Genomic DNA, 23,772 nt, shown 5'->3' on the forward strand with positions numbered 1-23,772 from the left:
TGAGTAACTGGATGGAAATGTGCCTGTAGAGGTGTTAACAAAAAAGAAATACTTTCTAGAAATGAGGAATGCATAAATAAAGTACACTGGTTAATATGCGATGGCAGTTTTGGGCCCATTTTTTACAGGTGTGTACGAATTTCACTGGTTTTATGCAATGAGTTTGTTCAATATCTGACATAAAAAAAAAAAAAAATGTTCAATATAAAGATACATTTTATAATAAAAGAGTTGAGGATTACTATGCATAAGTCATTATTCACTCTAACATTCCATATTTATAGTTTTTTCATAAGATATTGAGTGTTTTTCATAAGGTATGTGAATGTTTTTCATAGAGTGTAGAGTGTGAAATAGTGAATAGTGACTGATGAGAAGAATTTTTCTTCTTGATTATAAATCTTGTCATTTTCACTCAACAATTTTATAGTCAATGGATTATGCCACCTCATCGTGGTGAGATTAAAGTGGAATGGAAGTTTGGCATATAATTTTTATTTTAGTAATGTTATATATCACACTACCATCTTACTTTCATCCTATTATGTAAGATGTGACATATTTATCGCCATTGGACGATAAAGAATCATTTAATAAATAATTATTTAATGGTGATAAATGTGTCACATCATGTATAGTGAGATAAAAGTGAGATGGTGGTGTGGTGTATAGAATTTTCCTTTTTACTTTAATTGTTTCCATGTGTCCACCATATAAATGACTGTCACTTAAAAACGTGTTACATAAAATGTGATTGGAATGAAACAAATTAAAGATGAAGAACGATATTTCTCATAAAATTTATACAAAAAAAGATCACATTATTCAATTACCATGTATTAAATATGTCAATAAGAAGACTTGCAAATAGTTGTTTCTTTAGCAACATTGCCATGGTGTGATCATATATCTGGTACATCATATTGCCGAAAGAATAAAAACGTTTACTAGAGAGCAGAAGACCTTGCAAGTCTTTAAGACCAGTGCAACTGAATTTACCTCTTGAAGGTTCTTCTTAAGCCCCACACCGGTTTGTAACATCTTTGCCAGCTGGTAGAATGCCTTCGGTTCAGCTGCATTAGCAGCCTTCTTAAAATACTCATATGCTGTCCACAAATTCTTCTTTACCCCAATCCCTTTTAGATACATTACTCCGAGGTTATATTGGGCGCTGGAATCGTTCTTACTAGCAGCCTTCTTAAAGCACTCTCTTGCCTGTAATGGAAAGGAACAGTTTGTGGCACATGCTCTGAAATTAGACTACAAACAAATCTAAAACAACTTGAGTATACAAAACTGAGTACAAACAAACAAAACATTGGTCATGGGAGGAAACCCAAGAAAGTTTTATTCAAGTAGAAGTAATATACCAGAAAGCCAAGTGCAGGTCAATATAGTGTGAAAGTCTGATAGATGATTCTTTTACATTTGCTATTGTGTATAAAGAGGAAAGGCAATGCTAGGAATTTACTATTGCGAGGTGATTGTGGTTGAGCTAAGATCCATAATACTAAAATTCCTTTATGTTTGGATGTCAGCTAAGAATACCTTTGGCTTATCCAATATTTAGATTGTATGTCTTCCAGTTTCTTCGTTCTTTTTAGTTTGGTGCTTTACATCCTGTTTTTTCATTAAACACATTAACCAATCAAACCAATGTTTTTTCATTAATTCAGCTCCACTTTCAAGGAGCACTACTGATAATAATGGTGGTGACTGATTACCGCAAATGCGAAGAATAAAGGGTAGTGATGATATCAAGTGAAATATATTATCTAATTATTGAAACAACGAGAAATAAGCAAACAGAAATTGAAAAGAAGCAGGCCAGTAAAGAGGAAGCTAGGCATAACAAAAGTAGAGCACGTCAGGTTAAGCTAGTCAGCCCATAATCCATGGTGTAGCCAAGCAAGTAAAGCATCAACATGTAAGTATGCAGCAAACCAAAATAATCTTACCTTGGTATAATTCTTGCTGTCAACACCATAGCCTTTGACATACAAATACCCTATCCCATTATAAGCCGAATGAATTTGCTGTCTGGAAGCAAGGGTAAGCAATTCAAGCGCTTTCGTGTAGTTCCTCTCAACCCCAACTCCCCGAACATATATCTCTCCAAGAACTGCCATTGACCCTGGCTCCCTCTTCTCCACAGCCTTCAAAAACCACGACACTGCCTTGGCATGATCAGGCCTCAATCCTCTAAGCCCCAAGTAGTAAAACATGCCAATTGTGTACATGGCTTCAGCGTCCCCATTCTGTGCCAGAAGTTTCAGAATCTGTACTTTCTCAGCATCCTCTCCTCTGAAGCTCATCAGGACCTCCTCATTCTCCTCCGCCCCGATGTGGATTCTGACTGGTTCATTCGCAGGTGGATATTTTGAAACCAAGAAACTTTTTACAGCTACGTCTGCTAACTTGGCGTAAATTTCAACTGCTATCTCATACCTCTGCAAATAATCAAGATAAACAATAATAGTCGTACTAGTTACTATAGAATTTAAAGAAAGAGAACATGACAAAATGAACAAACCTCTTGACGCGCGTAGGAATAGGCGAGGGCCATCTTGGACTGCATATTGCCCCCCTCGGCAGCAAATTGATGGTACATAAAAGACTTGGCCTTGTTCCTCTGCTTCATCAATCCCATCCCGTGCAGGAACCCAAGCACGGACCTTGCGTGAGCGTGGCCCTCACTGGCCGCGTTTTCGATCTCCGCTGCGGCCTCTTCCATTAACCGAGCGTCTCCGGAGCTCGCTGCTGAGACCATCTTGGACACACCGGAGAAGTACAGCGCCTCTAGAGTCGTACTCGTATTGGATGAGCCAGTGGCTTGAGAAGGGGAGGCCGGCTCAAAGATTGGTTGCCATGATCCGGGGTCAAGCTCGTCCTCGGGCATGTGGGGTGAGCCGGAGTCGCCGAACTCGTCCCAGTCGGGGAAGTCGTCGGAAGAGAAGGACTGCTTGAAGTGTTCCCCAGTGAGAACGATGGTGTATGGTTGGACGGTGAAAGAGACAGGAAAGAGAGAGATCAGAACGATGAGAGTTACTAAGAGCTTCAGGATTGCGCTACGCGTCATTTTGACGTTGAACGAGTAGAGTAGAGCAGTAGCAGAAGAAGAAGAAGAACGTAAACAAGAGATGGACGTGATCTTCTGTTAAGGCAAGTATTCATGTTTATCTGAATTTGTTTTTTTTTTTTTGATAAAAAGATCTCATTCCATTTATTTAAGAGGACATACATATTTGATTTCAAACAACAAATCAATTATAAATATTAGTAGAATTTCAGTACACTAATGTGACTGACATGGTCTAGTCTAGACGACTTATTTCTAAAGATTGAAGTTTAAGAGATAGCACAATTCTGATTCCAACTGGAGCGGTGCTACTCAAGCGGCAAAGTAGCACCACTCTTAACATAAATAGATATATTTTATCTATATTTTAAGAATTTTTTTCCTATTTACAACACATCATATATATTATTTGTAAAAATATTCATTACTATAATGCAAACACTTTCACAAACATATTTATAACTACACGTAAATACTTTGTACTTATACATTACAAGCATCAAAATTTTTAAAGAAAAAAGATTTTAAACAAATATGTTATTGTTTTGGGGACGTTTTAAAGTTTTAATGTTATTAAAATTTTTTATAATTTTGGAGTTAACATTTTTAAAAAATTTTGTAATAACATTTTACATGAATTGAATTTGTTGATATCCTTCATTAATTAAACAAAGTAAAAATAAATAAACTATTGGCAAAACAATAAAATTTATTTGTTAGAGATTTTATTTTCTTAATATAATTTTATGGACAATTTTATTTTCCACATATAAAGCCCAAAAAAGTAAAACTGAGATTTAAACCATGTGCAAAATTGAAGTTCATTTCTTTAATTTTATTTATTTTTTAACAATTTTATGAAAACTTATTATGCTTTTCAACAAAATTTTATAATTTTTTTTTTTTTATAAGATCTAAAATTGAGTGGATTGAATACAGAAAAAATGACTTCAAAATTATCTTATCCTCTAATTTAACAAGTAATATCCTGGACTCTCTACTCTTACACTTATCTGATCCTCAGAATTAGGCCAGCACGCACGCACGCACGCAGCTAAAAACTAATCAGTTTATAATGCTGAATGTACTGAATCGCAGATATAATACTTTTATTATCAAAATGTTGTAAACAACATTATTATCTTCTCATGCTTATTATTAGGCGTGTCCTTATTGCGAACGCTGCACGTTTGCCCACTTGACTAATTTGCCCACTTGACTAATTTTGTTATGTTTCAAATTTTTAATTATAAATGGATATAATTTTGTCTATATTTTTAAAATTTTGTTCTTGTTTACAACATATATTATACACACTATTTGTATAGTATTTATAATTATAATACAACGATTTACAAGAACCAAGTCACAACTATGTATAGATTATTGATACAAAGGGGCTGCAAAAGAGAAAATAGTGAAAAAAAAGTTTGTTTTAAAGCGTGTTATAATGTCAATTTTCTTAAGACAATATTCACCTCCACTAATAACGGTATGCATATAGATTACAAGCGAATTTATCTTCAAGATACAATGAAGTCCTGAACAAATCTGTTTGTTTACCTGCGTTATGCACACACGAAATTAGATTTCGAATACCCTCAAATTTTACTATTCAACTAAGAAATTAGAAATTTGTTCACTGCAGAATGAACAAATCTTAATGATAAATTTTGAAGAAATGAAAAGCTTTTGGGAGGGAGAGAATTTCGAAATTGTCTTCTATCATTTCTGTAATTCTATGATTATCTATTCAAATTTATAGGCCAATGAGTCTATTTATAGAGAGATGATGTGAATAAAAAATTATAATTTTTCATTTTTCTGTAATTTGATGTGAACATGCATATAAATTACACTTGCTTCCAACCAAAACATAAGTTGGACTTACGCTCATGCTGCTACCCAATCAACCATGTCGCACGGGTTTGAAACCCAAGGCGCTGGCTGCACGCCCATAGGCCTGCGGATTGGGGCCATCCTCTCAACAAAATTAGGGTACGTTTGGATAGTGAGAAGTGTTGAGAATGTTTATAAATAATAGTAAAAAAGTAATGAAAAAGTAATAATAAAATATTGAATAGTAATAAAAAGTAGGTGAAAAGTAATGAATAGTAAAAAAGTAAGTAAAAAATAATAATAAAGTAAAGAATAGAGGTACTCTCACTTGCCAAACAAACTCCTTTCTTGAAAGGGTAGGATTAAAGTCATCTATACCACCAAGCCAAGCATCTAATTTAACTTGTAATGCAGACCCAAAATATTATAATCATAAGTAATTGCTTATAGATTTTTTATAATTTCTCTCATTTTAAAATAATTCATAACTTTCAAAAATAAATCTCAACATATTATTAGTAATAAATATAATATATATTATTTTGACAATATTTTCAACACATATTTTTAAAGTATATATTAAGAATGTCAACAAACATCATGAATAAGACAAGCATTTATAAGCATTTATAAGAAAGTCCATAACTACTCTGTATAATCTAGTTGCCCGAAATCTAATAAGTAAGATTGATTATTTTTTGGTTCATGTTTGGATTATTTGTATAAAGCAAAATACGAATTATGAAAAAGTAATAAAAAAAAAAATTTAACTATTGTTATACCACTTCAGTCCCTCTCAAGTTGAATTTCTAGATCAGCAATTGAACTCAAAAATTAACTTTATGTCTCTGTATCTAAGTTCCAAAAGACTCTAAAAGCTTTTGAGATTATAAAAAAAAAAAAAAAAAAAAAAAACTCTTTGTGCTTTACTATCCTATTTCCATTAATAACTTTAAAAAAAAAAATTATCGCCCGACAAAGTAGAATAATTTCAATGGATTCAATGCACCGACCAAATTAAACTAACATAAAGAAGTTGTAGATAGCCACCAATAGTCAAGCCCCAACTAAGCTCCACCCTTGAGCTAGTTAAAAATATAGAAAGTTTAGGAAATTGTTCTTAAAAAGCTCACCTCCTTCGTAATCTAAAGTTGCCAAGTTTCAATTGAAATGTTCAGTAAGAACAAATCAACTCAACATCGTTTTTCTTTTCAAAAGATTCCATGATATAATGTAAGGTGTACAATTTGCTTGTTCTTCTGGGTAGGAGCTTAGATATAAAAGGAAAAAAATGAGATTACTTGGAGTAAATAATGTTCTTTCCAAGCATCACGTATAGTATTGCAAAATCGGATTTCTGTTATCAGAATGTAAGGCTAGTTTTACACTTTAGTGAGGTGTCTCACAACAAGGACTTTGGGGGTATGGGGAAATATCAAACATTTCTTCTGTTCTCTCATTCACTGCCCATTGTTGAGCAGTTTGGCCAAGAGTTGTTCAAATTTAAAAAAAAAAAACCAAAAAAAAAAAAAAGGTAATCAAACTTTAAATTAATTATGTCAAATTTGGAATTTTTTTCACATCTCTATCTATTCCATTTGTGAATGCAAATAAAGAACGATAATTTAAAAACAATGACTATGTGCTGCATGATTGATGGAATCTATATGTGCGTATATAATCTGTTCATAGGAATTTGTCTATGTACAAATTAACTCTACTCTCAAATTTCTTGTTCTGGGCAGATCTCATCTTTTAGATACAAGCTAGAATACACAGAAATAGAGCATTTGAAAATCACAATTAGAGAAGACTAGCATAGTGTTATGAGCAATAATGCAGAATGAAGTATTTTGAGGAGGATGATAGCAGATGAAGAGTTCGAGAAAATCTTCTATTAGTTTGTGAGTTAGTTAATAAGCAAAACATTGTAATTACAATACTAGCCTTACTTAACTGTCATAATGTACCAAAATGCTATTATCTTCATAACATAATAAACGATAGAATGCGTATAAAAGGGAGGGCTCTGTAAGATGTAAGTCATTGAAAAAAGCTTAGTAAAGTGCATTTGGAGGAACTGATCCCTCGAAGATCAGATTTGTGAGTCATTCTTGAGTTTTATCCTTACAATTAGTACCAGAGCAGTTCGATTTTTCTTGGAATTTTTTTTTCTTTTTTTGGAAAAAGGGCGGAAGGAACTCGTTATAAGGAGTTAGAGAAGATTGTGAGTGGGTTGCGGCAGAGCCAAGAACAACAAGGGAAGCATATGGAAGATCATCAGGGAGCATTGGAACAATTGAGTTCGAAGATGGATGTCTTAATTGAAGCTGTTAATGGTGGAAGAGGAGGTTATCAAAATGGCAGTAACAGACAAGAAGTTTCTGAGCGAGGGTTGATCACAGAGGTACGCAATTTTGCACCATTAAACTTGACTTTCCAAAGTTTGATGGGGAGAATCCGACGGGGTGAGTTTATAAAGCAAACCATTATTTTGCTTTGTAACCCATGCCAGATGGGTAAAAGCTTCTAATGTCATCTTTTTATATGGAGGGGAGTGCTTTGATTTGGTTTCAAGGTGCTGAATCTATTGGTATATTTGATTATTGGAGTGGGTTTGTGTATGCTTTGCAATTGAGGTTTGGGAATTCATCTTATGATGATCCCATGGAAGTTCTTACTTGACTTAAACAGAATTCCATTGTGGCTACCTATAAAACACAATTTGAAGTGATATCTAATAGATTGAAGGGGTTGTCTGAAAATTACAAGTTGACTATGTTTTTAAGTGGTCTAAAAGATAAAATAAGGCTGCCTGTGAGGATGCTACACCCTCAGAGTCTCAATTTTGCATTTGGCCTTGCCAAGATTCAAGAAGAGTACATCCTTAGTACTCGTGGCAGCAGTAGAGGAGGGAATTATCAAAATTTCTGTGTACCATTTTCTGTTGGTGGAAATGGCTTTAATAATAGTACTGTAAGGAAGGAGAATACTAGGGTAGGAAGAGCTAATAGTTTTAAGCCTAATTTGCCTATACAAAAAGTTAGTCCAGATGAAATGAAAGAGATAGGGGAAAAAGGTTTGTGTTCTTTCTGTGATGAGAAATGGAATCCTAATAATAAATGTGAAAGAAGAAAAGCAAGAATTTTTCTGATGGGAGGGATAGAGTGGTTTAAAGAAGATGAAGTTCAAGATTGTGAGTTGACAGAAGAAGAAACTGTTGTTGACAGTTTGACATCTCAGAGTGAAGTTCTTGAGATATCCTTGCATGCTATTGTAGGATTCTTGAGTCCAAGAACCACGAGAATCCATGGTAAGGTTCAGAACAGTTCTGTAACCATTCTTGTGGATACAGGCTGATATGAACCCGTGGCATAATTTTCTTGATCCCATGGTTGCTAAGAAGGTCGGATTGATAGTTAATGATGTACAACAAGTGGAGGTACGAGTGGCAAAATGGAGATAGGATGAGGAGTGAAGGTATGATAGAAGGGTTGCAGTTTCACATGCAAGGGGATCAGTTTAACACTAATTTCTTTTTATTACCACTAGGAGGATGTGATGTGGTGGTGAGAATGCAATGGCTAAGGACTTTAGGTCCTGTGTTGTGGGATTTTAATGGTCTTACAATGTCTTTTCAGCACAATAGCAAACCAAAATCATTTGAGGAATTAATTCTGCCAAATTTGAGATAGTTGGAGACATTCAGATCTGCCAGTTAACAACAGTTGAGAGGAAGGAAATGTTCTTGCAAATAATTTAGCAGCAGCAAAGTGATGTTAAGGAAGAAATTGATGGGGAGATACAAGAGGTTTTAAAGAGTTTTTTTGCAGTCTTTGAAGAACTAAAAGAATTACCTCCAAGAAGAAGCCACGATCATAAGATTAATTTGAAGAAGGGTACAATGCTTGTTTTTGTTAGGCCCTATAGGTATCCCTTTGAACAAAAAGTTGAGATTGAAAAAATAGTTAAAGAATTACTTGAAACTGGGGTAATAAGGTGTAGTCAGTCTCATTTCTCTTCTCCAGTCATTCTTGTAAGGAAGGCTGATGGGTCTTGGCGAATGTGCATTAATTATAGGGATTTGAATAAGGAAACTATTAAAGATAAGTTTTCAATTCTTGTGGTGGATGAGCTTCTAGATGAGTGTGGAGCTACTGTTGTTTTTAAACTAGACCTAAGGTCTGGTTATCATCAAATCAGAGTGTGGGAATCTGACATTGAGAAGACTGCTTTTCGAACCCATCAAGGACATAATGAGTTTTTGGTTATGCCATTTGGTTTAACCAATGCTCCTGCTACTTTTCAGTATTTGATGAATGAAATGTTTCAGCCATTTTTTAGGAAGTTTGTCATTTTTTTTTTTTAAATTTTTTTTAAGACATTCTAATATATAGTAAGAACAAGACTGATCACTTACAACATTTAACTATGGTTTTGACAGTTTTAGCAAAGCACTCATTGTTTGCTAAAAGAAGCAAGTGTAGATTTGCTTGTAAGCAAATTGATTATCTTGGACATTTATTATCTGTTGAGGGAGTGCAGACTGATCCATCCAAGATAAAGGCCATGATTGAGTGGCCTTAACCTAAGTCTGTTAAATCCTTAAGGGGATTTCTTGGACTAACTGGCTACTACAGGAAATTTGTGAGACATTATGGATTGATTGTTGGTCCTTTAACTGATCTACTCAGGAATGATGCATTCCATTAGGGATCAACAGCTACTCAAGCATTTGAGACACTGAAAAAAGCTATGACTCAACCACCTGTCTTAGCTTTACCTGATTTTACTAAACCATTTTTTATTGAGTGTGATGCATTAAGTAAAGGAGTGGGAGTTGTCTTGATACAAGGTGGAAGACCTTTGGCATTCCTTAGCTAACCTTTAAGAGTGAAAGCCTTGGATTTATTTGCCTACGAGAAAGAATTCTTAGCCTTGGTGTTGGCTGTCAAGAAGTGGAGGTCTTACCTTTTGGGAACTAAGTTTGTCATTAAAATTGACCAACAAAGTTTGAAGTTTTGCTGGAGCAGAAAATAGGCACACCATCACAGCAAAAGTCGCTTAACAAATTGATGGGCTACGATTTCACAATTGAATATAAGGGAGAAAGAGAAAATGTAGCTGCTGATGCACTCTCAAGAATAGATGAAGTTACTGAGAAGGAAGCAGTGATAGCTGCTATTACTGTCTTGGATCCTTTGTGGCTGCAACAATTTAAGGATTCTTACTTGTAAGATGAGAAAATTACTAACATTTGCAGGAGGTTGCAACAAGGAGAGTTGGTGAATAAAGCTTTTATAGTCGAGAATGGGTTTTTGTTAAAGAAAGGAAGGCTGTTTCTTTTAGCTACGTCTTCTTTGGAGCAGCAAGTTCTCCAATTTATACATAGTAGTGCCTTTGGTGGACATTCAAGGTATCAAAATTCACTTCACAACGCTAGAGTAGACTATGTTGTTGCAGATGCAATTTTTTGAACTTCTCTTGAAATATCCAATGCCTAAAATGCCAGGAAGATGGCTCTAAAGGAGTTGCTGCAGGTGATGTTGAAATGAAAAAGGGGGACTGGACTTGTCCTGAGTAAGTTCGATTTTATGATATTAGTTTTATATGATAATAATAAATCCCCTGAATATATATATATATATATTGTGAAATATATTGAGAGCATAACACATGTTGGATTTAGGGCTTAGTGTTGTGGTTTTATTTCATTTCATTTCCCTTTGTTTATCTAATATGGTTTCGTAATTCATGTAACGTTATCATCCATATTTGATATGCTACTGTCAGTGGTAGACTATGGACGAGTCCTGCACTTCTCTTGTTTTTCTTCTCAACTTTGCTGTCATGAAATGCTTGTGTTCCATGCGTTGCATATGTTCAATGATTCTGACTGGTGCCCTTCGTGTTTGTTACAGATGCAATTTCATGAATTTTTCTGGAAACATACGTTGCCTGAAGTGCAAAGCAGAGGGGCCAAAGAGGGTTAGTACAGCGGAGGTGGAAATGAAAGAAGGAGATTGGAACTGCCTGCAGTATGTTTCCTATTCGCGTCTTGCTAATCAAAATAAATTTTAACTGCTGTTCATATAAACTCATATGCACTTCATTGCCTATGAACACTTGGGTCCTCATGAATTAGCCTCTTTCTGCAGGTGCGACTTCATGAACTTTGCTAGTAATAGGAAGTGTTTGCGCTGCCGAGAGCCACGGCCTAAAATTCCTGGAAAATGGGAATGCCCCTCGTGAGTTCATGAACTTTGCTGTCATGAAATGCTTGTGTTCCATGCGTTTCATATGTTCAATGGTTCTGACTGGTGCACTTTATGTTTGTTACAGATGCAATTTCATGAATTTTTCTAGAAATATACGTTGCCTGAAGTGCGAAGCAGAAGGACCAAAGAGGGTTAGTGCAGCGGAGGTGGAAATGAAAATAGGAGATTGGAACTGCCCGCAGTATGTTTCCTATACGGGTCTTGCTAATCAAAATAAATTTTAACTGCTGTTCATTTAAACTCATGCACGTCATTCCCTATGAACGCTTGGGTCCTCATGAATTAGCCTCTTTCTGCAGGTGCGAGTTCATGAACTTTGCTAGTAATAGGAAGTGTTTGCACTGCCGAGAGCCACGGCCTAAAATCCTGGAGAATGGGAATGCCCCTCGTGAGTCTCTCTCTCTCTCTCTCACGCGTGCGCTCGTGGGTGATGTTTATCTTTAAAATAACTGAAAAACGTATTGACACATGGTTGCTTTTTGTAGATGTGACTTTGAATTATAGAAAGAACATAGCATGCCTGTGTAACTGCGAACGCCCCAGAGAACGAGCAACTTCTGAATATGAATAGCAGTTATGGAGGCGGCCTTAGTAGTAGTAGTATCAGAAGCGACTTCATTGTCCTTACCGAACTCATGGATCATGATGCTTGGACGCAAGTAATCTCGGGCAAAATCTCTTGGGTCGCCAACGCAACAATAATGATGGAGGTTGTACCGTAGAACAATTCAACCGGATGCACCCCCCTTCATCTGATGGGAGAGGCGAGCCAATCCTGGTGGGGGATTGGGTTCAAGATATTGATGAGATACTGCGGGTCCTGACCTGTATAGATGAACCGAAGGTGGCGTATGACACATTCAAGCTAACTGGGGAGGTGAAAAGATGGTGGATTTTTGAAAAAACTATCAGAGAAGCTAAAGGGACGAAAATAGCCAGTTGGTTGCATTTCAAGCAGATTTTTCTTGAGCGCTTCTTCCCAAGCTCGGTCAGAGACGACAAGGCTATGAAATTTGCCACTTTGCTGCATGGTGCTATGACGGTATACCAGTATGCAGCCAGATTTACCAAGTTGTCACGTTGCTGCATACCTAATCCTTGATGAGGAGAAGAAGGCTCGTAAGTTCGAACATGGGCTGAACGAAAAACTTTATGAAGAGTGGTGGATTTTCATGGTCCTTGGTCCATGTCAAAATGATACCCAGATAGAGTAGTCATTTTCTTCGAATCATGCAGTGCAACGCTTCTTTGAAGGCTTCGTTCAAAAACGGTGGCCTTATTCACCAACCCATTCATAAAGTTTTTCGTTCAACTCCTATTTGAATTTACACGCCTTCTTCTCCTCATCAGGGATCAGGTATGCAGCAAAATGTGAAAACTCGATAAATCTGGCTGCATACTGGTGTACAGTCATAATATCCTGCACCAAAGTGACAAATTCCATAGCCTTGTCGTCTCTGACCGAGCTTGGGAAGAAGCACTCTGGAAAAATCTGCTTCAAATGCAACCAACTGGCTATTTTCAGAGAACCTGGATTCATCCATTTATCTTGTACCAGAGGCATTACAAACCAAAAGCTTAATCAACAACCGCTATAGTAGGGTCTATCTTCTTCTTCCTCTCGCTAAAGCTACGGCATGAGATCAAGCTCGGAAGACAACATTGCACATGCCTACAATAAATAAAGTAAATTGTAGATTTAAATTAAAATTTGTCTATATATAAAAATATATCTATTTAGAAGGGGATGTTTGAGGGAAAATTTCTCCCTAAACATCGTTTCTGGCCTAAGCCAATATTGATCTTTCTCCTATCTTTGGAATGACTTGTTGGAAAGAGACTAGAAATGCAGAGCATTGTATTCTGTTTTCACCTTAAGAAAAAGACCCATTTTTAAAATGAAGTAGTTCTCAATGGACTTTCACAAAAATGCCATTGAAAATCCTTTTCATGAAATTACAAAAGGGATGATGGACCACAACATAATTTTATTTTCAATTTCATCTTGCTGGGGTGTCAAGTAAAAAAAATGGTTCTTATTGGGCAGAAAAAAAATGTTTTTTTGAGTAGAAAAAAATGGATACTAGTTTCATTCCATCCCCCAGTCTTCCTTACAATTCCAGTACAAGAACCGAATCTACTAGTGCTCAACATATCCAGTATTCATGTTCATAGTTCTCCACTAGAAAACACCAGCCAAAAGAATAGAAGACTCTATTTGAGCTTGTCCAATAAGAGAATGGAACTTTTAGTGGAAGAGAGAAGAGAATGGAGGAGTCTAGGTGTAAAAAAGGCATGCGGAAAAGAAAAGCATAGAAGAGAGAATTCAAATTCCGCCCAAAACTCATTCACAAGTAAAACCAAAACGAGTCGTTTCATTAAATGATTTCATGTCAGTGGTCGGTGCACTTTGGTGTGCAAATTCGCCTGAAAGAAGAGTTTTCCATATATATATATATATCATATATATTGCTATAGAGTAGTCACTGTAGTTGTGCACACATTGCATACACTACGTGGCTGCTTCTGGTCCTTTTATTTTTATTTTTATACAAAACGCATCAGAAGGCTTCTACCCCTCGCTCTCTCTCCTCCTCTCTTTCATCATCTCTCTCTCCATCGTCTCTCTCTTGCTGGCTCTTTCTCTCTCCTCGACTCTCTCTCTCATCCCTCATCGACTCTCTCTCTCATCGTCACTCTCTCTCTCATCTCCGCTCTCTCTCTCATCAGCTCTCTCTTAGTCTTGTTAAGAGTGGTTTGGAAGATGTGTTATTTGAATGATGCCACATAGGATGTGCAAAAGTGGCTGCTCCCAACAATGGCTGCTCCTAATATTTTTCCTATATATATATATATACACACACTAGTAAGGCACCACGTGCACGTAGGCCCAATTGATGATTTTTGTTGTCGTAAATGTTTAACTAGAGAAATGCTACTTTGACACCTCATTTTGATACCTCCTTTATTTTTTTTAATTTTTATTTTACTTAATAGTTGAAGAAGTAACCATTAGTGTATTGATTTTTTTTTATTTTTTAAAATTTTTTTAAAATGATAAAATAATATAAATAAAAAAATTGAAAAAGTTACTTTGTACACGCAGTTTATAACGACACCAAAAAAATGTGTTATAAGTAGGAGTGGTGCTACTATTTATATCTACACGCAGATATTTGTACTTATATATTACAAGCATAAAAAATTAAAAAGAAAAGAAAGATTTTAAACAGTTATGTTATTGTTTCGGAGACGTTTTAAAGTTTTAACGTTATTAAAATTTATTATAATTTTGGAGTTAAGATTTTCAAAAATTTTGTTAATAACATTTTACATGAATTGGATTTATCTGATATCTTTCATTCTTTGCTTCGCTCTCTTACTCTCTCATCTCGAAAATCCCTTTCAACTTCCTCATTCTCTCTCTATCTTCCCCCCTCAAGTCGAGCCTTTAAGATGCTATGTTTCTCTAAACTTTGGTCCTTCTTTCTCTTAGTTTTTGTGCTTATTCCGTTTTTCAACTAAAATTTTTAAAATTTATTTTAATAAGGGATAAAAAGGAGTGGATACAAAAATCTATGTATTTTTTTAAGGCCCAGCCCAAAACCTTTCCCAGGCCCAACCCACCCCTCTTGCATATGTCCTATATTTATTACATCCCAAAAGAAATAGATAATGTGTTAATCTTAAATTTATGAAATAAATTATTAAGAAATAAATAATTTAATTATATAGTTATAATATAAGCTTTCATATTTTAGGACCAGGAAAACAATTTGAACAAATTGTAATACGTCAGAAATTTTCGAACTTCTTAAATAAACTATTGGCAAAACAATAAAATTTATTTGTTAGAAATTTTATTTTCTTAATATAATTTTATGGAAAATTTTATTTTCCACATATAAAGCCCAAAAAAGTAAAACTGAAATTCAGATTTTTATATCTAAAGCCCAACCTCTTCAACTTCATCCCTCCATTAATAAAAACAGAGCAAAGTATATAACTAACTGCAGATTTATACTAAAATATAGAAATTTAATTCAATATTTACAACACTGAAAATAAGAACAAATAAAATACAGCAAGACATTAAAATCTATTTTCTAAACATTTTCATCTGATTCCTATGAGCCGAATTGAATCATGTGCAACACTAGATCCCCTTGTTATTTCAGGAGGAGGGAAACCGCCTGGTAGAGATATAATTGAATCATCTGCAAGGAAACTGTTCTCTGAGTTGATTGATCTGAGTGAAGCATCCTCTGATCCAGTACTTCCAAGGCCTGCTGTCAAGGGAATGAAACAAAAGGAAGAGTGTAAAGTTCATGGATGATAAACTGTCTCAAGATGTTGAGATGATGAGAGGGGATTGGATGTGTCTTAAGTGAGTTTCCTTCAAACTTCAAAGCTTCTTAGTTTTGTGTGGGAGTGAAGTAGAACTGCCTCATATATCCAATACTTCCATTTGATGGAATTGAAGGGATAGAGGGGCATCTTCTCCATATCTGTCATGTTTGACGTTACGTGTCCATGAACTTATGCTTGCTATGTTGCTGCAGATGCAATTTTTTGAACTTCTCTAGAAATATCCGATGCCTAAAATGCCAGGAAGATGGCCCTAAAGGAGCTGCAGGTGATGTTGAAATGAAAAAGGGGGACTGGACTTGTCCTGAGTAACTTCAATTTTGTGATATTAGTTTTATATGATAATAATAAATACCCTCAATTTATATATATATATATATATTGTGGAATATATTGAGAGCATAACACATGTTGGATTTAGGGCGTAGTGTGGTGGTTTTATTTCATTTCATTTCCCTTTTGTTTATCTAATATGGTTTCGTAATTCATGAAATGTTATTATCCATATTTGATATGCTACTGCCAGTGGTAGACTATGGACGAGTCCTGCACCACTCCCGTTTTTCTTCTCAACTTTGCTGTCATGAAATGCTTGTGTTCCATGTGTTGTTCAATGATTCTAACTGGTGCACTTCCTGTTTGTTACAGATGCAATTTCATGAATTTTTCTAGAAATATACGTTGCCTGAAGTGCAAAGCAGAGGGGCCAAAGAGGGTTAGTGCAGCGGAGGTGGAAATGAAAAAAGGAGATTGGAACTGCCCGCAGTATGTTTCCTATTCGTGTCTTGCTAATCAAAATAAATTTTAACTGCTGTTCATTTAAACTCATGCACTTCATTCCCTATGAACACTTGGGTCCTCATGAATTAGCCTCTTTCTGCAGGTTCGAGTTCATGAACTTTGCCAGTAATAGGAAGTGTTTGCGCTGCCGAGAGCCACGGCCTAAAAGACAGCTAAATCCTGGAGAATGGGAATGCCCCTCGTGAGTCTCTCTCTCTCTCTCTCTCTCTCTCGTGGGTGATGTTTATCTTTAAAATAACTGAAGAACGTATTGACACATGGTTGCGTTTTGTAACTGCGAACGCCCCAGAGAACGAGCAACTTCTGAGTATGAAGAGCATTTATGGAGGCGGCCTTATTAGTAGTAGTATCAGAAGCGGCTTCATTGAACTTACCCAACTCATGGATCATGATGCTTGGACGCATGTAATCTCAGGTTGATCAAGTTCATTCCGATGTTTCTCTCTGCTCACTGCAACCTGATATTGCACTCTATTTTGTCAATTTTGATTCTCCCCAGGATTTTTACAAAATCAATGATAGAAAGAGGAATCTGTAGTTTGCAATTATAGAATTGAGCACGGAATCTATAGTTCATTGTTTCAATACCGCGGCTACAATATTCTGTTCAAGGTTTTCTGCTCTGCTAAACATGGCTGGCCAATATTAAATGATTTGATAAAGAAGCATGATTGACTGGATGGAAATGTGGCTGTAGAGGTGTTAACAAAAAAGAAATACTTTCTAGAAATGAGGAATGCATAAATAAAGTACACTGGTTAATATTGCACCATGATATGATCTTTAGGATCGTCGCACAGCCACCTGAGCAGTGGCAGAAACAGCACGCCTACGATGCCTCTCACGAAGATAAAGGACAGCAAGTAAACAAGCAAAAAGAGTCAGAATTGTTGCATTTTCTTTCTCCAAGAGCACATTCTCCACCCATGCTTTTATTTTAGGAAAGACTCCAGGCAACGAATCAATCAAATGGACCTAGATTTCATCAAAACAAAACCCATAATTAGCTCAGCAAAAATTTAATGGCAGAACGTATTTTTAAAAATTTAATTTTTGTAATCCTCAAGACCAAGCAGAAAGAAGAAAACAACCAGAAATTAATGGAACAGAGAGAGTTTAAACATTAGAAACAGCTTAAGATCGGGCAAACATGATATGAAAAGACGAATTTCCAACAAACCCCCATCTCCCTTGTCACGGCCTGATATTATTTCTCAGGTTTTCTTCTCAATGTAGTCACTAAAGAGCTGACAAGATGGGGTATAGGTTCCATGACAAACAAGACATTTAGAACTAGTAGAATTACATGACGAAACTATAACAAACAGCAAACAAAAAGATAAAGGCCCAGTTGCTATGTGCATGATTGTGGACAATCTACAATCTATAGTCTAATTGAAACAAGACCATAATAATTTTATTGTTATGAGCAAATCCCAAAGCTCAGTTCACAGTATGTGCTGATCAAGGGCCAACGATTCCTTTTAAGTGTGAATAGCAGTAAAAACGTTGTGTTGTTGAATTAAAGAAGGATATGAGATGATACTAAGTTAAATAGAAGCCTAATAATGTATTCATGTCTGCATTTTGCTTTGTTTTGGGGGAAAGGACATTCCTTTCTTCTTCTTTTTTTCTTTTTGTTTTTCTGGAAATTTTTGGCATGCCAGCCTGTTGGCTCTTTCAGCAGGCCCAAGAGCCCTCCTCCACTTCCCCTCAAGTCTTCTATTCCCTTTGTCTCTGCCACTGACCTCCTTTTGGACCTCACCCCTATCAGGAGAGTTAAGCCAATTTGGTGCCTGTGGAGTATGTATTGAGAAGTCCCACACGGTTTAGGAACAAATTTATCTTGAGATTTATAAGGAATTACCCCACTCCTCCTATAGTATGGAGTCCAACACTCCTTTGACTCATAAAAAATGTACATGAAGCAAGCAACAAGGGCAAAACTTCTGAAACTTGGCACTTGCTTAAATTAGGTGGCTTACAGTTATTTTTTCCTTCCTCTTTTATTCAGAGAGGCCCTACTCCCTCCACCCAAAAATTATGTCAATTTACTATGATCCTTCAGAGAGGCCCTAATACCAACAAAAAAAATAACACTCTGCATCAGAAAATGCTGAGATTTTCTCCATGACTCTCGATATCGGGACTAGTTCTATGTTATAAAGTGTCAAATTAGTCCATAACCCGAACTCCTGTGGCCCAGAGACAAAAAAAGTCCATATATCTCGTACTGAGAGCCAGGGCCTAACATATTTTTGTCACCATTCAAAGGAAGATATCGCTGCTCCATGAGCCATTTGTAACCTTGACTGAGCATGTCAGAATGCATGTCAGGGTTATCATACATGTCAATTTCTGTCAAGCGGCTCTTACCAATAATTGGATAGGTTTGTAGGTATTGGATAGAAAAGCAAAGTCCAGCATTTGGGCATGGTAGGCATTTTGCTGCACTTAATAGAACATAACATTCTATGAAATCAAAATTTGCTTCTGCAATTACAGCTCAAGAACATGAGCTGGTAAACAGACAAGAGACTCACCAAGAAACTATTTGCATAGTTCATTCGAATCCACAAGCTTGCAAGGGCAAGTGTTACAGGCAACTTTGCGTTGGGATCAGTCTCTAGTGCTTGATCATAGTAACGCTTGGCAAGATGGAGATCAATTGGAAGTCCTTGACCACGCTCATACATGTACCCAAGGTTGAACATGGCTTGTGCATTAGATTTCTCTTTGGCAAGCATGTAAGCTGTTGCTGCACGATGATAATCTCTCTCAATACCCTAAGAAAAAAAAGGGGGAAAAGATGAAAGGTTAAGCAAATCATGGAGTAGGAGATCCAAGAACATGATCTAAATCATCTTCCCGAACCTTGAACATGAAAAATATGCATATTTCATCCGAGATACATACCTGACCATAGTAATATGCATCCCCAATCAACATCGCAGCATGTTCATTACCCTGCTCAAAAGCTTGCCACCACAAAGAATTTTCAAGTCGATGCCTTTCTGCATCTGTGCAGAGCTTAGATTCTCCCATGCACATGCTACGTTTCCCATATTTGTTAAGTATCCATGCAGCATTACTTTGTGCTACCTCATACCCCAGCTCAGCCATCCTTGCATACAAGAGGAATGCCTTACCCACATCACCTTTTAAGTATGACTCGAGTGCACATCTAGACAAGGAAGTCCATGGTCCAAGTTCAGCAATTACTTTGTATAATCTAGTTGCCTGAAATTCAGTAAGTAAGATTGATTATTTTTTGGTTCATGTTTGGATTATTTGTTTTTTTTTTTTATATTATATTATATAAGAATGATGTTAGACTTTTGTAATAGCCATTAGGAAAAACATATGGAATTTTTTACTAATGAGGAAAAACACTTATCTTTTATTACCATAAACGTGCCATATATATCCCTAAGTTGATAAATATATTGATAACTAATTTTATTATGTATATAGCAAAATACGCATTATGAAAAAATATTAAAAAAAAATTAACTATTGTTATACCACTTCAGTCCCTCTCAAGATGAATTTCTAGATCAGCCATTGAACTCAAAATTAACTTTATGTCTCTGTCTCTAAGTTCCAAAAGACTCTAAAAGCTTTTGAGATTAAAAAAAAAACTCTTTGTGCCTTACTATCCTATTTCCATTAATAACTTAAAGAAAAAAAAAAAACTGAATTTACCTCTTGAAGGTTCTTCTTAAGCCCCACACCGGTTTGTAACATCTTTGCCAGCTGGTAGAATGCCTTCGGTTCAGCTGCATTAGCAGCCTTCTTAAAATACTCATATGCTGTCCACAAATTCTTCTCTATCCCAATCCCTTTTAGATACATTACTCCGAGGTTATATTGGGCGCTGGAATCGTTCTTATTAGCAGCCTTCATAAAGCACTCTCTTGCCTGTAATGGAAAGCAACAGTCTGTGGCTCATGCTCTGAAATTAGACTACAAACAGATCTAAAACAACTTCATGAGTATACAAAACTGAGGACAAACAAACGAAACATTGATCATGGGAGGAAACCCAATAAACTTTTATTGAAGTAGAAGTAATATACCAGAAAGCCAAGTGCATGTCAATATCGTGTGAAAGTCTGATAGATGATTCTTTTACATTTGCTGTTGTGTATAAAGAGGAAAGGCAATGCTAGGAATTTACTATTGCGAGGTGATTGTGGTTGAGCTAAGATCCATTCCTTTATGTTTGGATGTCAGCTAAGAATACCTTTGGCATATCCAATATTTAGATTGTATGTCTTCCAGTTTCTTCCTTCTTTTTAGTTTGGTGCTTTACATCCTGTTTTTTCATTAAACACATTAATCAATCAAACCAATGTTTTTTCATTAATTCTGTTCTTCACTTTCAAGGAGCACTACTGATAATAATAAAGCATCAGCATATAAGTATTCAGCAAACCAAAATAATCTTACCTTGGTATAATTCTTGCCGTCAACACCATAGCCTTTGACATACAAATACCCTATCCCATTATAAGCCGAATGAATTTGCTGTCTGGAAGCAAGGGTAAGCAATTCAAGCGCTTTCGTGTAGTTCCTCTCAACCCCAACTCCCCGAGCATATATCTCTCCAAGAACTTCCATTGACCTTGGCTCCCTCTTCTCCACAGCCTTCAAAAACCACGACACTGCCTTGGCATGATCAGGCCACAATCCTCTAAGCCCCAAGTAGTAAAACATGCCAATTGTGTACATGGCTTCAGCGTTCCCTTTCTGTGCCAGAAGTTTCAGAATCTGTACTTTCTCAGCATCCTCTCCTCTGAAGCTCATCAGGACCTCCTCATTCTCCTCCGCCCCAATGTGGATTCTGACTGGTTCATTCACAGGTGGATATTTTGAAACCAAGAAACTTTTTACAGCTACGTCTGCTAACTTGGCGTAAATTTCAACTGCTTTCTCATACCTCTGCAAATAATCAAGATAAACAATAATTGTCGTACTAGTTACTATAGAATTTAAAGAAAGAGAACATGACAAAATGAACAAACCTCTTGATGCGCGTAGGAATAGGCGAGGGCCATCTTGGACTGCGTATTGCCCCCCTCGGCAGCAAAGTGATGGTACATAAAAGACTTGGCCTTGTTCCTCTGCTTCATCAATCCCATCCCGTGCAGGAACCCAAGCACGGACCTTGCGTGAGCGTGGCCCTCACTCGCCGCGTTTCCGATCTCCGCTGCCGCCTCTTCCATTAACCGAGAGTCTCCGTAGCTCGCTGCGGAGACCATCTTGGACACACCGGAGAAGTACAGAGCCTCTAGAGCCGTACTCGTATTGGATGAGCCAGTGGCATCGGAGGCCGGCTTGAAGAGTGGTTTCCAGGAGCCGGGGTCAAGCTCGTTCTCGGACTTGTGGGTTGAGCCGGAGTCGCCGAATTCGTCCCAGTCGGGGAAGTCGTCGGAAGAAAAGGACTGCTTGAAGTCTTCCCCAGTGAGAACGATGATGTATGGTTGGACGGTGAAAGAGAGAGGAAAGAGAGAGAGAACGATGAGAGGGACTAAGAGCTTCAGGATTGCGCTACGCATCATTTTGACGTTGAACGAGTAGAGCAGTAGCAGAAGAAGAAGAAGAAGAAGAGAAGAACGTAAACAAGAGGTGGACGTGATCTTCGGTTAAGGTTTGTATTCTATATTTATCTGGATTTGGGTTATAGACTTCTAGTCAAAGTCTATTGATTAGGGGGAAAAAAAAAAAAAAAAAAAGTCTATTGACTTATGAATAATGGAGAGAGAAATCCTTTTTATTTTAGCATTATCTAAGAAATTGATTTGAAGAAACAAATCGATAAATATATATATATATATAAAATGTGTTTTTGTTGCCACGTCCTTTCTGGTCACTTTTCCAATAAGATGTTGCCACATCATCATTCATTATTTTTAAACCTGATCAGTTTGAAATGAAGGATTATAGATCCAATATTTTCTCCTCATTTTTGAAAAATGGTTTGATGCAATTTTACGATGATTTATCCCCAAAACTTCAAACGGTTAAAATTAATGAGTGCCACTATTCAATTATAAATTTATATTGTTCGATTTTAAGTAGCACTCTTCATAATTTATAGATATTTATAAATTAGTTTTTATAAAGAAATTAATTTATAAACATACAATGATACGTCAAGTATTTTTTTATATCATGAGATAAATCTAAATATTATACAAAAGTCAAATCGATTTATAAATTTTTTTAAGAAAAACACTACAATAGAACCTTAAAAAAAACACAAAACCATAATTATTTGATGCGGTTCAGGTAAGAATATGGTGAGAAATGTAGTTGACAATTCTAATAAGCCATGTTTTGATTGATTGAGAAGTGATATCAACTTATCTCATTTCATCATTATAAATTTTTTAAATTTTTACATAAAATATAAAAAATAATTCAATTTTTTTCAAATTTCAAAACAATAATATTATTAAAAAATAATATTATAATAATATTTTATTTAACTTTCATCTCAACTCTCAATCCAAACGGGACCTAAATCTTCATGATTTCTTAAGAAGTAGTTCCATACATGTGGCTTTGAATTGAGCTAAGTTCTCTTAAATAATTGTTGTTCTCTCAATGTCAATAGAGCTCAGAATTTCCTATGCAACTCGTATTTATCGCCCTTAATTTGTAAGTAATTAATGTCTCTTGCATGGTTTAGAATCTTAGATCAATACAATGCATGTTAACTTTATATATAAAGAGTGGGCCACAGGAATTTCAGGAACCTCTGAAGATCAGCAAGATCATAGTAAAATCTCCTTCGATTTCTCACTATGGAATTTGTCAACTTGCAAGTTTGAATCGATCCTATGTTTGGTTTCTATGACAGATAAGATCAAATTAATTTTTTGAGACTTCTTCTTCCCTCCAATATGTAAGTAAGATTATGCAAACCATAAAGTGCAAAATGGCTGGAAAAGAAGGGTGTATGGCATTAAAACTTGATATGAGCAAGGCATACGACATGATTGAATGAAGGTTTCTCGGATCAGTGATGAACATAATGGGCTTTGATCCAAGATGGGTTAATTTAGTGATGAAATGTATAGAATCAGTGTCATATTCTATATTGGTTAATGGGGTCCCCCAAAGATCTTTCAAGCCAAACCATCAATGGGTATTAGGCAAGGTGATTCTCTATCACCTTACCTTTTTATTCTATGTGCTGAGGCATTGAGCACAATAATAAGAAAAGCAGAAGAAAAAGGTTTAATTACTGGGGTTCCTTTTGCAAGAGACAAATTTAGACTCACTAAGGTTTTTTTTTTTTTCTTTTGCAAGGCTAATTTGATTGAGTGGAGCAGGTTTTTTAGCCTATTAAAAGTTTGAAGAAGCCTCAGGACAAAGACTGAACTCAAAAAAGACCTC

General features: G+C 36.1%; 3 protein-coding genes across 5 annotated transcripts; 1 reads left to right on the forward strand and 2 right to left on the reverse strand.

Moving 5' to 3' along the window:
• Positions 1-7: 7 nt before the first annotated feature.
• LOC109020063 (ERAD-associated E3 ubiquitin-protein ligase component HRD3A-like) lies at positions 8-22,024 on the reverse strand. Of its 3 annotated transcripts, none has more exons than XR_002000866.2 (7): positions 21,393-22,024; positions 20,818-21,309; positions 20,071-20,286; positions 19,282-19,605; positions 18,909-19,151; positions 17,086-17,340; positions 8-52 (listed from the first exon to the last, which is right to left on the reverse strand). XR_002000866.2 is itself a non-coding variant. In XM_019002467.2 (7 exons), the coding sequence occupies exons 1-6, from the start codon at positions 21,927-21,929 to the stop codon at positions 17,149-17,151; spliced, it is 2,004 nt and encodes a 667-aa protein (XP_018858012.2). In that variant the 5' UTR covers positions 21,930-22,024; the 3' UTR covers positions 25-89; positions 17,123-17,148. The 3 variants fall into 3 exon arrangements, 2 of the variants coding, with proteins under 2 accessions (XP_018858012.2, XP_018858011.2); XM_019002467.2 differs by having other exon boundaries at positions 25-89; positions 17,123-17,340; XM_019002466.2 differs by lacking the exon at positions 8-52 and having other exon boundaries at positions 16,919-17,340.
• On the reverse strand, positions 853-3,099 carry LOC109020064 (ERAD-associated E3 ubiquitin-protein ligase component HRD3A-like). The gene is made up of 3 exons (XM_019002469.2): positions 2,534-3,099; positions 1,959-2,450; positions 853-1,215 (listed from the first exon to the last, which is right to left on the reverse strand). The coding sequence occupies exons 1-3, from the start codon at positions 3,077-3,079 to the stop codon at positions 919-921; spliced, it is 1,335 nt and encodes a 444-aa protein (XP_018858014.1). The 5' UTR covers positions 3,080-3,099; the 3' UTR covers positions 853-918.
• LOC109020066 (zinc finger protein VAR3, chloroplastic-like) lies at positions 15,406-16,878 on the forward strand. Its single transcript, XM_035686033.1, has 5 exons — positions 15,406-15,583; positions 15,759-15,872; positions 16,213-16,329; positions 16,448-16,546; positions 16,655-16,878. The coding sequence occupies exons 1-5, from the start codon at positions 15,525-15,527 to the stop codon at positions 16,704-16,706; spliced, it is 441 nt and encodes a 146-aa protein (XP_035541926.1). The 5' UTR covers positions 15,406-15,524; the 3' UTR covers positions 16,707-16,878.
• Positions 22,025-23,772: the final 1,748 nt, after the last annotated feature.

Source organism: Juglans regia, chromosome 15 (assembly GCF_001411555.2).
Source record: "Juglans regia cultivar Chandler chromosome 15, Walnut 2.0, whole genome shotgun sequence".
NCBI lineage: Eukaryota > Viridiplantae > Streptophyta > Magnoliopsida > Fagales > Juglandaceae > Juglans > Juglans regia.

What these genes read in the sequence shown, in the direction of transcription:
- LOC109020064 (XM_019002469.2), bottom strand. Translation starts at nt 3,079, where the DNA reads ATGACGCGTAGCGCAATCCTGAAGCTCTTAGTAACTCTCATCGTTCTG. An exon ending in ATTCCTACGCGCGTCAAGAG is followed by an intron (nt 2,451 to 2,533) that starts GTTTGTTCATTT and finishes GATTATTTGCAG; the next exon opens with AGGTATGAGATAGCAGTTGA. An exon ending in ACAGCAAGAATTATACCAAG is followed by an intron (nt 1,216 to 1,958) that starts GTAAGATTATTT and finishes TTTCCATTACAG; the next exon opens with GCAAGAGAGTGCTTTAAGAA.
- LOC109020066 (XM_035686033.1), top strand. Translation starts at nt 15,525, where the DNA reads ATGGATGATAAACTGTCTCAAGATGTTGAGATGATGAGAGGGGATTGG. An exon ending in GGGGATTGGATGTGTCTTAA is followed by an intron (nt 15,584 to 15,758) that starts GTGAGTTTCCTT and finishes ATGTTGCTGCAG; the next exon opens with ATGCAATTTTTTGAACTTCT. An exon ending in GGAGATTGGAACTGCCCGCA is followed by an intron (nt 16,330 to 16,447) that starts GTATGTTTCCTA and finishes CTCTTTCTGCAG; the next exon opens with GTTCGAGTTCATGAACTTTG.
- LOC109020063 (XM_019002467.2), bottom strand. Translation starts at nt 21,929, where the DNA reads ATGATGCGTAGCGCAATCCTGAAGCTCTTAGTCCCTCTCATCGTTCTC. An exon ending in ATTCCTACGCGCATCAAGAG is followed by an intron (nt 21,310 to 21,392) that starts GTTTGTTCATTT and finishes GATTATTTGCAG; the next exon opens with AGGTATGAGAAAGCAGTTGA. An exon ending in ACTATGCAAATAGTTTCTTG is followed by an intron (nt 17,341 to 18,908) that starts GTGAGTCTCTTG and finishes GATGAAATCTAG; the next exon opens with GTCCATTTGATTGATTCGTT.